At 35.1% G+C, this 16,026-nt stretch overlaps 1 protein-coding gene across 1 annotated transcript in view; it reads left to right on the top strand.

The window, feature by feature from the left end:
* The window catches only part of LOC136822539 (NBAS subunit of NRZ tethering complex-like), an 88,515-nt gene that overhangs the window by 41,191 nt on the left and 31,298 nt on the right, over nucleotides 1-16,026 (top strand). The window contains exons 38-46 of the mRNA XM_067078807.1: nucleotides 3,552-3,788; nucleotides 5,028-5,157; nucleotides 5,745-5,821; nucleotides 6,334-6,514; nucleotides 7,020-7,133; nucleotides 8,169-8,235; nucleotides 9,023-9,133; nucleotides 9,962-10,154; nucleotides 10,444-10,617. Of these exons, the coding sequence (XP_066934908.1) occupies nucleotides 3,552-3,788; nucleotides 5,028-5,157; nucleotides 5,745-5,821; nucleotides 6,334-6,514; nucleotides 7,020-7,133; nucleotides 8,169-8,235; nucleotides 9,023-9,133; nucleotides 9,962-10,154; nucleotides 10,444-10,617 (1,284 nt within the window). The remainder of the gene's footprint in view (nucleotides 1-3,551; nucleotides 3,789-5,027; nucleotides 5,158-5,744; nucleotides 5,822-6,333; nucleotides 6,515-7,019; nucleotides 7,134-8,168; nucleotides 8,236-9,022; nucleotides 9,134-9,961; nucleotides 10,155-10,443; nucleotides 10,618-16,026) is intronic.

Here is a 16,026-nt window from a genome sequence, read left to right on the forward strand (position 1 = left end):
AAATTGAAAGGAATTTTTCAAGGGCAGATTTGTCATGCCAAAATCAATGTATGAAATTTCTTTAATATTTTTGGTTATCTTTTTTAAAATTTTGAATAAATCAATTCATTTTTATGTGGGATTTTATGGAATTGTCACTTGGATGATTTAAAAGGATATTTGAGTAAAGAAATTTAAAACGTGGTTTTATTTTGACTAGGTATTTTTTGCAAAACATCCGGTTCAGTCAAAAACGCCTTCTCGGCCTCAGGTCTAAAATTGAAAATTTGAACCACAGATTTTTTGGGGAATTTTTCCTTACAAATACATTTCAATCATCACAGTGACCCTATATTTCAAATCTAAAGTAGTTTTGATCATTGGTTCAGGAATTATGATAAATTTTTAGTTTTTTACAAAATTCAAACAAAATTTGTGTTTTCGCAGGATTATGGTTGTAAAATTTTAGATGAAATTTGTAAACTACCGTGAGATCGGGGTAACTTAATACATCAGTGGAGGCTAACATGCATAACCCTTAAATGAGTGACCTGGCTGGTCATTAAAATACAAAGTTAAATCAAAATAAAAATTTGTAGAGTAGAGGTGCGAGCGGAGCTGCGTAGTTCATTTGTTTTGAAATTTTGCTGCTTTGATTGGTCAGTCATTTGATGGCTATGCAAGTTACCAGACTTCACGGTATACAGTATCATAGGAAAAAATCCAAAAAAATTACCTTGACCTTTTAGATGAATTGGCGGTGAAAAACTGTTAATCTTTCAATAATGACATGGTGATTAGCTGAAATTTCACCGTAAATTTAATAAAAGATTGCCGGTTTTCACCTTGAATTATCCTACGGTCAGGAGAAATTTTTATATCTTGCATTCTGTGTATAGTCTGATTGGGTAGCCGATATAATTTTGCATTTCTCCAGAAGAATGTGGAAATTTGAAGTGAAAAAAGATTCTTTTCGATACGATTTTTTCTGATGATGTAATGTTAGAAATGTGTCCTAAAAAATTTTGGTTCAAATTTTACATAGACCTCTGAAGGCTTCGAAAAGCTGTTTTTGATCGAACCAGCTGCTTGCTAAAAATATATTCAAAAAGAAATTTTTTGTTCCGATATTTGAAGATGCTTGAGTACTGCTCTTGTATCATAGAAGGTGTCGTTGTTCAGACGTTGTGGAAAGTGTTGTTCAGATATCGTGGAGGGTTATTCCTTCAGTCACAATGGAAAGTGTTGATCAGCCACCGTGGAAAATGTTGTTTAGATATCGCAGAAAGTCTTGTTTAGACACGGTGGAAGGTGTCGGTCTGATATTGTGAAAGGTGTTGGTTGAATTTTGTAGAAATGCATTGGTTGAAATATGCTAGATAACCATGGTTTTTAAAATATTGCTGGTACCACTACTTTCACTCAAGTGCCAAGCTGAAAAAATGATTATCAAAAAATATAAAAAGATAGCTAAACATCAAACTCAATCAAGTCCAACAAAAAAATAAACAGGAAGTAAAATCTGTTAAAATTTAGACTATCTTAGAAAAAACTTTACAGAGATTGAAAATTTTTAGCGCGCACAAAATCATTTCATTACTTGACAGAACTGGAAAAAGTCAATATTTCAGTCTCAACTGACACTGATTCCTGCTACCATAAAAGAAACTGCGAAATCCAGTGAATATAAACCTTACCTTTAGATGTTACTTCAGGTGTCAGGCATCAAGTTGAATAAAATTTCCAAAAAATCAAAGTTAGAATTTGTTTGTGGGCCTTGATTGAGGAAAACAATCCCTTCTAACTAATATTGTCATAAAAGCTAAAGATGAATACGTTTATGTAAGGTCTTATCTTCAGCCTCCAAATTATCCTACAAGAACATTCTTCTTCACCAGACCCAGAACCACCATGCTCAAAGAAAACAACCATTTTTTGGATAAAGTTCACTTCCTACTTGCATCCTTCCCTTCGATTTTGTGTTGTTTTGATTTTCTCTACCAAGTTCGTCTATAAATCTGCAGGGATTTTCCGCAAAATTCACCGACCCTTCTCCAAGGTCGGTAAGGGCAAAGATAAAATCAAGAAAAGCGCCAAATTGATATCGTCCGTAAACACAGACTCTATCCGCCGCGAAACATATTACGTTTTATAATATACAAACTATGTTATATCTTATATCATAATAACATATTATACGGACGATAGCATCGTCTAGGGTTACTTTAGCTTGAAAATTATGACTTCAGACGGATCTCATTATATTCTTACCATAGTATAGTTTTTGTGTGAAAAATAAAACGTTTTAATGAAGATAATATACACCACTTGTATTCTTTTCCTGGTAATTTCAAAAGTTGAAATGGTCCGGTTGGGCCGGTTACGGAATTCGTCCTATTTTTGTCAATCCGATATTAAAATTCAACCCGACTTGGAGACTAATAACTGCACGAATATCAGACTCATATGATTAGGGTTTGGAGTAATTCAGTGTGTCTATGGGTCCCACAGACCTTTGAAACCTGAGTATATTTTTAAAAAATGTAACCCTCATGTCTCAGATTTCTTTGAAATTATTAATGAGAAATGAAAATCCTGAAAATTTCAGCCTTGTAGCTTTTTTAGTTCCCAAGATATCGCCATTTGAAATTTTGCCCCTTTTTGCTTTGCGGTCCCAAAATCCGCCATTTTGAATTTACGTTTTCTTTAATATTTCTTTTATGAAGAATGCTACAGGGCTGAAATTTGGATTCAGGGTAATTCTGAGGTGAGGAATTCAAATAAAGCATTTAAAACCATCAGAAATGAAGAAGTCTTGACATGCTATAGATCTGTTTTAATTTTTCACCCTTGATAGATCATGTGACCAAAAAAGGGGCGTGGCCGAACTTTTTTTGAGAATTTTTTTTTTCATCTGAATTTAGAGTACTTGAACTGCAATTTGACCAAAAAACTAAGAATGTTCTCCTTTAGATCAGTCATAATCAAAGATCAAAGACAGGGTATTTATCAAAGATTCAAATGGGGAAAGCTAGCAAATATGGTTTTAAATGCTTTTTTTAAATTCCTCACCTCAAAATTACCTTAAATCCAAAATTTCAGCCCTGTAGCATTGTTCATTCATGAAATATTAAAGAAAACTTAAATTCAAAATGGCGGATTTTAGGACCGCAAGGCAAAAAGGGGCAAAATTTCAAATGATAACTTTCCTAGGTTAAAATTTCATAGAAATCTGATATATAAGGGTTACATGCCCTGGATGATTTAAGATGGGATTACTCACCTTGGAAATTTACTATATTCTTGGATTATGTTTTTTCTGCAAAATCTTTCCAGTTCGCTTTGCTCATAATTATGTTATTACCTATTTTTAAAATTTAATATAATAAATTTTTAATATGGAATTGGATAAGATATTGGATTGAGATATTTCAAAAGCTATAACACATTTCCTAGGCTTCAAAAAAGCTGAATCGATTACTGTAGTCTGTAAAGTAAAACGTCAACAAACTGACGTCAACAATGTCTTTACGCCGCTAATGCTTGAACTCTCAAAGTAATTTTGTTTCTAGAATAACATATCAATCCTCAACAAGACCAAAACTACAACAAAGAAATTGATTTCAAGCGTCGCCAGCGTGGCTGATAACCGCTGGGTTGGATCCGCAATGAATTGGGTCAAACCGTCGTCGGAAGGGTCTGGTAACGAAGTTGATGTTGTTGAGCGGGAAATTGAAAGCGTTCGGCATAACCCATTTTATAGTTCGCTGGATTCGAAAAAGATTGACGAAGATGTTCAAAGATTTAATGTAAGTAATAGAACCGGGGGATTAGTAACTTTTAAGTTCTCTTTTATCTGAAGAAGCTAATCAAATTTCAGAAAACGCTAGAACTTTTCCCACATCAAATGACAATGAATTTTAACAAATTATTTTCGGAGCTGATTATTAACGAATTTTAACATATTATTTTCGGCTGAGAAATTAAAGTTGAGACAAGATTTCAAATGGGTAAAGATTTTGTCACTGATCAAAATTTCATGTTTCAATGAATATACATCACCTTTTTAGTAGTGCTACTATCAGGGTACCACTTTAAAAAAACTCCGATCAAAGATTTTGGCTGGCTGGGATTAAGAAACTGCCTCCTGGGTCAATATAAAAAACCAGTGAAGCTACGATGTAACGTTGCCTCAATGCTCATTTAATGATATATACACGGCGTTCTAAATCTAAGGTCTTACAAACGTCTTCGGAGAAGTCACCTGAATCGTTTAAAAATCACTGGGTCTGATGAGACTCACAGCCATTCCATTGGCGACCAGTCCCATCGGCTGATTCTCGTCCGGGTTTAAGGTTGTTTAATTTTGATTCATCAGTATAACAAATTCAGCAGCCATTTGAACAGCCTGTGCCACAGACCCGCTAGGCCCCAGCCCCACTGGAAAATTTGGCAAAGATCTTGTCTCCGGTGGGAAAATACCCTGGAATTTCAGCCCTACTGGGAAATGGACTTTGATTTTATCCCCACTCGAAATTCCATGTTTAAAAATTGCACTCAAAAACTATCCCCACTGGGTTTTTTAACCTTGGAACAATGGAATTTCTATCCCCATTAAGGTTGTCAATAGGAATTTCTATCCCTACTGAGGAAAAAAGCTCCACCGGGGCTGTGAGACAGGGGTGTATTTGATATGCGTCACAAACACTGATCTCTATCTGCTTGACCAAGCTATCTTTGATCGAAGTTTTTTTTTAATTGGTACCCGTAAAGAAGCCATTGCAGTGTTAAAAATCAACGTATAACGGCGCTACATCATCAAACGTTTTCGAGGTAAAGTAGATCTAGCGCTCTCAATGCATTTACACTGCTATTGTGTAGTGCCGCCATTAGGGTATTACTTTTCAAAAAAACTCTGATCAAAGATTTTGCTCGGCCGGGATTGAGAAACTTGGTTCAGGGTGTATAAAGGTCAGTGGTCACAACCACTGATCTCTCTATCTGCTTGACTGGATCGGGTATAAATTTCTACACTTTTAACTTAACAGTATAACGAGTTCAGCGACCATTTGAGGTGCGTCACAACCGAAGAAAAAGTATTCAATCAGCTGGTGTTAAGAAGTCAAAAATTGAACGAGCAAAGAACCCTGGGTAAAGAGCTCGAAAACACTGACCAAGGTAAGTTAGACCTACATGCTAGACGACCAATTCTGACATAGTAAGAAATAAAGGAAAAAGGAACAAATTGTAGTGGTTTATAGAAACTGATATTATCATGTTACGATTATTGTATTATTACATATAACAACGATATTACTGTATTACATGGATTATAAACGACTCCTGTCTAAGTAGGCAAGTAGCTTGTAATGAAAAAAGTCTAACTTCAACTAGGTTTTTCACCATATGGTTTTTGTCCAGTTGAAAAAAGTCATAAGGGCTTGGCTGAAAAGTCAAATAATTTTCAATATTTGATAATTTTGTCCTTATCTGAAAATGCATCATGTTTTTGTTAGCCCACCTCCCCTGAATATTGCTGGGGGCTGGACCCCTTGCATTCTATGACAAACCCTCCGAAACATTGCAGTAGTATAGCCAAGAGGGGCGCAAAATTTGTTTAGGAGAGCAGATTTTTATGCAATTATAATTATCTTTAATACCATGAATATATAATTACAGTGTCATGAAAATCTGCTCTCCTACACAAATTTTGCGCCCCTCTTGGCTACGCTACTGCATTGACATTTCTTGGCTCTTTTTTTCAGCAATGCTATCGTTGAGTGATATAGCTTATACTGAAGAAAGTTGTTTGTGTCTGGCTTACATGATGGCTATTTCTCAGGTAGGTTGGAGTTCATCTATTCATATATGATTTTGCCAACTGATCTTGTAAAATCAATTCACTTACTTAGTTGGACCATCAAAAATGCAAACCATTCGTCTCAATTCTTATTCAACATTTTTTTAGCGTGCTTTCATTAAAAGGTTCTAAATCAATGGTCTACGTTATGTAATTTTAGAAATAAGGTATGTCATTGTCAATAAAACAATCAATTGACAAAGGGCGTGCTGTTTTGTTTTGATTACCTTATCGGTAGAAATTTCGTCGGTAAAGAGTGACGAAAATATCGCTTAGTGACGAATTTTTTACCGACGAATATTTTTTGCGCGGACGAAATTTCTACCGATAACGTACACTCACAATTCCTATGATCAATTACTAAAAGAATACTAAACCAACGGTTATTTCAATTACAGAAAATCTGATTAGTATCGGCTTATTAGACTTATTACTTATCAGATATATTAGGCAAGAAAACTGGAACATTAATGAAACAACTGTTATATTTCTAGCCAAAAGAAATCCATTCCCTATCGACCAAGCATCGGAAAAACACTTTCACTTTCCTTTTCACTGCTTATTACTATGCATTACAAGAATATGTTAAAAACAACAAAATCGAATTCGATAAACAAGCACAGATTTACAGCGCGCCTCCGATTGATGTGATTACATGGATGCTAAAAGTGTTAGGTAAGATCGTAAAAATTTTGGTACTGTCCTTTTGAACAATAAAGTTCTATTTGTCTGAGATGAGTTATTTAGAAAATGAGCATTATGGAGCAGTATACTTTCCATTCATGTTTCAATAAATAGGATCTCCTCTACAGATCACATTTTACAAACTACTCATCTCAGACGTTTTTTCCGTCTCAATATAAATGGAACTAATGAAATTTAAATCTGATGCTATAAAAAAGCGAATTCTTAATGTGAGTAAAGTGAGCGGTATTTCATCCGGAAATTTCTATACACATTCCAACGACTGTAGCACAAAGGTAGAGCATTCAGCTACGGTGCACGAGATTGTTGGTTCAACCCAAAGGATGGTCCTACCGAAACTGGAAAGGTTCTTCTAATGCTAAGCAACTGAAGAGTAGACGTAGTCTTTTCCTACCTTGGGGTCATCAGCAATATGAAATCGACCTTTAGTGCATGGAAGCGAAACTTCATTCCTTAAAAGACGATTATTTTCTAGGTAAGAAGCAAGGAGAAAAGGAAGAAAAAGAAAAAGGAGAGACTTACTTTCTGTCTAACATGAACAAGTTGCAAGACTTGATGCAAGCAAAGATACTACAAGCTCTTGACAAAGGTTAGTTTCAACATTAAGAATTTTACTTTCAATCCGACGTTTATGTGAAAACGGTCCCAAGTCAAGGGTGGGAAACATAGATATCTTATATAAAACACAACATGGAGCTTTTCCTACAAAATAATGCGCCATCTTGGATGAAGTGCTGTCACAATTTTGTTTACGAGATCTTTGAAATGTTTAAGTCATTGCAATGTCAAAAAAGTTTCAACAGTGAAAACCAAGGTTTCTACTGTGACCTACTTTCAGCAAAGATGGTGATTATCCCGGGGGGGGGGGGGCACTGGGTTTGCGGACTGACGGTATGTGCGGGCCAAAAATTGGCTTTTAAAATTGCACCCTTACAGTGCAGCAGAAATCAGTGAAAATCATACCCTTAGAGTGCATTTTCCCCCAAATTTTCGATCCTTTTCGTGCAAAAAATGGTCAAAATTCTAGCATTTTTGGTCAAAATATCTAGATTTTTCAAGAATTTTCTGAAATTTCTACCCTTACAGTGCATCTCTAGTTTTTCCGACACTTACAGTGCATTTTTAACATATTGGAAAAGGTACCCTTAGGACCCGCACATACCCGTCGGTCCTTTTGCCCAGCTGCCCCCCCCCCCCCGGGTGGATTATTTTGCTTCAACTGCTGTTTCTTGAAAAAAATACAGATAAGCTCTATCTAGTGTTTTAAATACGAAATCTGTGGTGGGAAATGGGCTTTACTTCCCATCCATAAATGTTTCATCTCTGTCCTTCTGGGATTTAAACTCAGTGTTAATCACAACAACCAAAATATTTAAAGGTTTTGTTTTTAAATAAGAGTGATATCGTTTGCTTACTCAATTTTAATTCACAACCTTTTTCATATTCGATTGACACGGATGTGGAGCAAGATTAGTCAGAAAGAGGAAAAGAAAAACATTTTTTGCTTATATCAACATAATATAACAATGAGCAGACACTGTCCTGGTATGAAATATGTGTTTGATATGAAACGGGAACACTTATGTAAAAATAAAACCTTTAAAATATATTTTATGATTTTTAGGAGTGGACATCGAAAGATTTTCAGTTGATAATGAATATAAACGTGAAACTATACTCGGATTAGCTATGTAAGTTAAATTTTGATTTTAATTTTAAAGCGAGCGTAGAATGAAGGTCAAGCATCCAGCTACGATGCGCAAGATTGTCGGTTCGACCCCCTGTCGGGTCATATCAGAGATTTCCAAAAGGATACTCGATGCCTATTTGCTTGATGCTCGGCAACTAAAAAGACGGATCAAGGTTAAGTGGAGAAATTCAGGGAAAGGAGTAGCGCTCTCCCCTACGTTCAGGTAGACAACTAGAAAAAGAGTAGCCTTCCTGTTGCTCTCGACAACCTCAGATTTATTACCTGCTTGAATGCTTTTCAATTTTCCCAAATACTGTATCAAGAAACTTTCGTGGTTAGCCTAAAATTGATTAACATTGCCCAGGTTTCGTTTATTAGAACTATCTCAAGAATATTAGTTGAGGCCATAACAAGTTACAATAAGAATATCCAAACCTAATCATTTCAACGTCAATAAGAGAATAAAGCTAATATTATGAGGAACAATTTCAGAACATTGGAAATCACTGAAAAACAAGAACAACCTATTTCAATAATTTCGAGCCTCAGAACAAATTACAGTCAACTGTCTCTAATTTGAATCTCTATTATCCGAATAATTCTGTAATTTGAACTAAAATATTGGTCCCCTCAGCTGGAAATTACTCCTCTCTGTAATTCAAATATTTCTCTAATTCGAATAAAATTTTTGATCCTTTGAAGATCGAATTAGAGAGAGAGTCGACTGTACCTGTTTCTTTTAAAAACGAAAATATTTTTAGACTAGAGAATTCTTTTCCTATATTCAGGAGTGTCGAAGACGAGTTGATTAACACAAGTTTGCTGCTAGCAGAGAAATATGATATCCCCGCATGGGAAGTGTTGTTATCACACGTGGAATTTTTATTCACTGATAGTGGGTGAGTCGGTTATAACTTTTGTTTGGGCTATTCCAGGATGGGTGACGTCCAGGGTGGTCTGGAAGATAAGAATAAAGGGGGGGGGGGTCTGGTTTTTCAGGATGGTTGGTGAAAATAAATCGAAAATCCAGGGTGGTCCAAAAGTCCTGGGTGGTTCTGAAAAATTGAAAAAAAAGAAATCCAGGGGGTTGCCTTCCCCAAAAAGCACCTAAACATAAAGGGTGTACAAACTTTTTCTGGAACGGCCCTTTTGATTTCACTATTATTTTGTATGTGCTGTTGTCGTGGAGTAACGTTAACACATTTTAATTTTCCACCTTTTAAATAAAAAAAAGAAACTATCATTTTCATTGGCCAAATAATGTTAGATGAACGTTAGAAGAGCGTTTTACCAAATAGGATTTACCAAAAAAAACTAAAAGCTCTCAATGGATTGATCAATGGAATACTTTAACTCGAACTACAATCATGGTCGTAATATTTGAGAAAAAAGGAAAATTCCCGCGAAATCTTATAGCCAGCCACAATCGATTTGGAAGCGCTCTAACTTAGGTTGGAAGGGTAGAGTTTTAACTCTGACTTTTAACATGAGAGACTTGATCTGACGATCCAAAAGTTCAAAAATGGTCCAATAAGACTCATAATATAGCCTGGAAGTCTATAAACCCGAGGCACATTAAAATATCCGATTACATTTATAAGATGGCCCAAAATCGACTTTCTCGCCCGAACTCCAAATTTTGAAAAACGAGGAAATAAGCTTAATTCTCAATAGATTTCGACCATGATTGTAAGTTTAAAACATCTATTTTTCATCCTTTCTTCCAGTCTAAAAGCCAAAGCTATCCGCGAATCACTAAACAAATGGAAAGTTGATTCCCATTTGAAACCGAACGGTGATAAAGTCTTTGAGCGGATGAAGAAATATGTTTACCCAGAAATCAATGGTAAAGACCACAATGCATTGCTGTTGTTCTACGTTTTCCTAATGAATTGCAGCTCGCCCACTAAAATATTGGAGGTAACGAATTGAAAACTGTTTCTTTGATTTCGTTTGATTTTTGCGAATTAAGAGTTCCGTGCTCTTTCAAGTTATAGAAAGAATGCGAATTTCACTTTTTTAATTTTTTTGAAATTTAATTAAACACCTGGTCGGCATTTTGTGTTTTGTGATGTTACTTGAAATTTTGATATGGCATCACTTTTTTGGATCACGTCACATTTTCCTATGCATTTTCTTTAAGTTAAATTTCATGGAACCAAAACCATGTAGTCGATTTCGTTCTATTGTTTCTTTTTGCTTATTTAAGGGTACGCTTACATTAGATGCTCATTCCAAACTTTTGAAGAAAATCAAGGCTGCTGCATCATCCATCAATTACAAACTTCTCGTGCATGGAGATTCACCTTTGGAGGTGATTAGAGACTGTGTTGATGATAACAATGTACATTTGTTGGCTAAAATTGCATCCAAAATCCCCCAGGTAAGATTATTGGCCCAGCGCTAGCGATAGGGCCTTTCATTTGCAACTTTCCGTCCGTCCTTCCGCTGTCTGTCCGTCCGTTTTGGTAGAAACGGCGCTTAAAACCAGTACCGCACTTTTTAATTTTGCCGTTTGGAGAGGGAAAAGGTTGCTAAAGTCGGATACTGGCTACAAAAGATATATTTTCTGATTCCGCGCTCTTTCAAAAACAATTTTCAAAACAAAACAAAGATGGCGGTCGAAGCGAGGAGGTTGATTCATACTTTCTTGAACATTTTCTTTGCTTTAGTGGTCAAGAGACTTTCAAACCAAAGATATTTTGTAATGGTTTTCTTTTATAAACCTTTTTCAACATTCTGCCATATCTTATAGTCTTTGCTCAAGTTTTCATAACGTTTTATGAGTGAAAATTCTACCTTAAATCACTTATATTTTTAGTTTATTGTTTTTGAAAAGACTTTATTTTTAGGAAATAATGGCTTCTGATATAGAAATAAATAAACTGAAATGCAGCTCATTTATAAATTGATTGGAACTTTTTCCTTGATGCTACACAAGAAAACAGTCACTTCTGGATATGTCGCTAACAGCGGTCAGTGGTGGGACGTGGTATGATTTTCAAACTCGCCAACACATGATTATTAAAAGTAAACTGATTCTGGAATTTGGTAATGGACACTAAAATGGACCTCATGTGTAAATTGGAACAAGATTGGTACTTTTTCCACGAGGCTACGCGTGAAAATGGTTATTTTTGGATCTGTCTCGTTTGACGATTGGTGCAGTGGCTTGATTTTTCAAATTCGACACAGAATTATTTCAAGCTGATTATGGAATATGTTAGAGGAGACTAAAATGCAGCTCATGTGTAAATTTGAACAAGATTGGGACTTTTTTCATGATTCTACACATTGAATAAAATGATCAATTCTGGATCTGTCGCATTAAACGGACGGTGGCTTGATTTTTCAAACTCGACTCACATACCGTCAACCGTCTCTAACTTGGGACGATTTGTCGAAACATTGGACTGTTGCATACCTATCTGGTCTGTATTTTCACTTACTGTAAAATCGAAAGAGAAATCGTGTATTTTTAAATACGCCTTTCCTTAACTCAAATCAAATGATTTTGGAAGTTTGGTGAAATGGTGGCCGAATTGCCGTCCCATGTTTTTTCAGGTAGTCCCAAGTTGAAGCAGTTGATAGTAATTATTTAAAGTATATAAACTGATTCTGGAATCTGTTAATGGACACTAAAATGCAGCTCATGGGTAAATTCAAACTAGATTGAACATTTCTCATGGTTGCAAGGCATGAACAGTGAAAATGGTCATTTCTGGATCTTCGCATTAACTGTTAACTCACATTAACCACATGAATTTTATTAACTTGGATATGCTAACCTGAGATCAGATTGTGGTTGTTTTCTGCCCACCACGCTGAAGCTCTAAAGGGATGGGTGAAAACATACAATCTGACGAATATGCAATCTCGAAATCGTAAGGACCGCGTTTGTCTAAAAGGACTGGGGATGACAACAAAGTTGCGTGATTGTGTTTGTGAATAGGGCGCCGTATCAGTTTTTGACTTTCTGGCGCACGACAAGATTCTTGTTGTAGAATTTTCCGCGGGAGGACTATTTTCCTCAGATGTATAATTTTCAAGTGTCTTTAGAGGTTTACCGTGCACGTAAGAAAATTATGAACAGCTGTTATCAGGTTAGGATATGCAGACCATAAAAACTATTTCACCGTCTAGTTCTTTAAAGATCATTTTTCTGGTCTACGGTCTGGTCCAACTAACATGCCTGCAGGGATATTTCTCCCTGCATATGGGAGTGCACCTAATTCGTTAAAAAGTGCCCACTCACTAAGCAGAATATTCGGGGAATTTTTTTATTTTTTTCTATGGGCGCGCATAATTTATGGAAAAAGCTGACCTTGTGAAAAAAGATGAACAACTGAAAATGAAAACACAGGCTCATTTCTAAACAAAATGGCCGCTGGAAAGGAGCCTTTTTAAAATGTGGCTGATGTTTTGATGAAGTTTAGAGTAGTTTTGAAAGTTTTTGAGTTTGTAAAAGAGGTTATATGGTAAGTTAATTATGTGTGTCTGCCTGGGTTTTGATAGTCTGTCAACAAGGTTCACTCACAGGCAGTATCAAACAAACTGACCCGAAATTTTTAGTTACACCAGGTAAGATTTTTTTTTCTGAAATTTGGATACACAGGCTAGAATTTTATTGGAAATTTGAACCTGCGCCTGTGTAGGCCCGGTTGGTAGGAGACCATTCAATAAAATTTCAAGCGTCTAACCAATGAGAAGTACCGCGGTGATTTTGAAAATTTTTTCCTGTCTTCACTTTGATCCATGTCAACGGGGTCATACATTTGCTGTTTTGCACGCTTGTTTTCAACACGTTACTTTTCGCTGGGCCTTCACGCCCAACGGGCTTCTTGTGTTTTATACAAAAAGTAATTCTTCAGTCTTTTACAGTGCTCGATACATGAGTAGAGCGATGTCAGTCAGGAAGAAAAGACATTTTTGGACCTACCTCCGGGTACCCCGGTGGAGGTTCTATAAATTAACCCATGTCCGTTCGTTCGTCCGTCCGTCCGTCTGTTACCAGCTTTTCTCAGGATTGGCTCATTAGTTTTTTCTGATTTTTTGCACAATGATGCAAAATGGCAATGCCCAGAACGTGACGGAGCCCGATTTTTGAGAAGAAAACTATTTGGGCAAATTTGGGCCAAAAACTGTACCTAAAAATAGGGTTTTTTAGACTTTGTGCAAAATCCTGTCATTACTTTTTTCTGATTTTTTGTGCAAAGATGGAGGGCAAGATTCTCTAAAGAATGGCTGAAGTGGTTTTTCCCGGAAAATTCTTATTCGCCGTATTTTGGGAAATTCCCTTTAACCAAATAAGAAAATATAGCTTTTCTCAATGTTGACTCGTAATTTTTTTCTGATTTTTTGCACAATGATGCAAAGTGGCAATGCCCAAAATGTGACGGAGCCAGATTTTTAAGGAAAATTTTTTTGGGCTAATTTGGGCCAAAAACAGCTTAAAAGGTTTTTTTGGGCCTGAATGGTTTAAGTGATTTTCGTATTTGGGGAAATTCCTTTTTACATTATTCAACACACAAGCTTTATTTTTCCATTCTGAATTTTTGTACAATTATTGTCACTTTTTTCTTATTTTCATCTGATGTTAATCATTAGGTAGGTCCATTCAGCATGTTGCTTGTTCAGTTTTATCTAAATGTTACTTAACGCAAGAAGACATGCCATTCTGAAGAGAGCGAGTTTTTATACAACCGAATACTTACACCCTTTTTTCTAACTAATACTACTATATAAGAACATAAGGCTTCGATGGCCAAAATGTTAAGAACATAAGTTAAGAACATTCTAAGGCTTTAAGTACTCTAAAACACCATATTTCTTAAGAAAATGGAAAAAAATACTCACAAAATAGTGAAAATAAACCAGCTGCGCTGGAAGGTCAGCCTAAATTGCTTAATATGATTAGAAAGATATGTTGTTAAAAATTGATATGATTTACTAAAACGAGAGTGAAAAAATCATCAAATTTACGTTTGTATACAATATGGATTAAAGTGCCATGTTACAATCTGTATGGCAGAATAATTATTCGTCTCTTAATTAGGATAGATATTTAGATAATAAAAATTAGATATACAGATGAACAGCAACAAAAGGCTACATCAACAGCAGATTCATGAAAATAAAAATCCTTGCAAGGAAGTTAAAAGCAAGGCATACTGTACTTATCAAAAATCACAAAATTGTATACACTTTTTCATTTTTTCACTAAGCTTAGACTTATAATTATATTCTAGCTCAAGCTGGACAAAAGATCAAAAAAGTTTCAAAAACAAAGATGCTGTAAATCAGTAAAAGTTAATATGGTGTCATTCTTATTCATCTTAAAACTACAGAGAAATAGTTTAGCTTAAAACTACATGTTTTTTATAATAAGCAATGAAAAATTCAAAAAAAGTTTACACCGATCTAAAATTTATTCAAATTTAAAGTTTTATATAATAATATAATAATAAAGCTTTACAGGTTTGCAGGCCACCGTGAAGACACATGGGCCTCTATAAACCGCTCGTACTTTTTACAATGATCTTTTTGAAATAGAGTTTTTTTCGCGGGCTCCCCCGGACTTTCCATTTTTTGTTGCCTTCCTTGATTTTAGCATTCATTTTTTCGGCTTCCTTACACCATTCTTTAATTATCTGTCTTTCATTTTTGGTCAAATCCTCTGTCACTCGGTAAGGAAAGCGTTTTTCTTTTGTTATTGCTTGCAACACTGTGTTCTTGTCCTCTTCGTTCGTAAATGTGACTTTAATTGGTCGCTTTATCTTCTCTTACTTTCGTAAATTTCCCGATCCGCTTATGTTTAGCATACCCGGTTTCGTCCCAGAAAGACTGTAATTATTGTACTGTATTTTCCCTAATCTGAGCCTAAATATGCTTAAAAATGCAATATTTATCTATTAAAAAATATTTAATCCATTTATATACATTTATTATTTATCATTATTAGTCCAAAATGTATAAGTGTCCGCCATCAAATCACTGTGAAAAAATGCAAGTCTAGAAAAACATAATTTCTGTCAATAATTTGATGAAGAATACTTCAGCCTTTCTGAAATTTACATAGGCGCTGCACTTTAAATATATATAGTTGATTAATTTTCATTTACGCTTGATCATAATTATCTCCAAGTCAAAAAGAACAAATGCAAGTGTCTGCTTTCAAATTGCAGTAAAAACTTAAGTCTAGAAAAAATCATTTTTACGTCAATAATTTGATCAAGAACTTCGGTCTTTCTCAAATTCACATAGGAGCAGTACTTTAATATACTTGATCAATTTCCATTTACGCTTTATCATAATTATCTCCAAGTCAGTCCTAAAAAACAAATGTATATAACTGCCATGAGTGAAAAACGCAAGTCTAAAAAAAATCATTTTTGCGTCAATAATTTGATAAAGAACTTCGTTCTTTCTCAAATTTACATAGGAGCTGTACTTTAATATACTTGATCAATTTCCATTTACGCTTTATCGTAATTATCTCCAAGTCGGTCCAAAAAAACAAACGTAATTGCCAGTGAAAAACGCAAGTCTAGAAAAAAATCATTTTTGCGTCAATAATTTGATGAAGAACTTCGGTCTTTCTCAAATTCACATAGGAGCGGTACTTTAATATACTTGATCAATTTCCAGTTACACTTTATCAATATTATCTCCAAGTCCAGAAGAACAAGCATATAAAATGCCTATCAAATCAAAAGATAGAAAACACTCAAGTTCGAGAAAACATTATTTTTGTGAATAATCAGATAATTAAGCTGTGAACTGTAATATATAT

The sequence above is a fragment of the Clytia hemisphaerica genome, unplaced genomic scaffold (genome assembly GCF_902728285.1).
Source record: "Clytia hemisphaerica strain Z4C2 unplaced genomic scaffold, Clytia hemisphaerica genome assembly, whole genome shotgun sequence".
Taxonomy (NCBI): Eukaryota; Metazoa; Cnidaria; class Hydrozoa; order Leptothecata; family Clytiidae; genus Clytia; species Clytia hemisphaerica.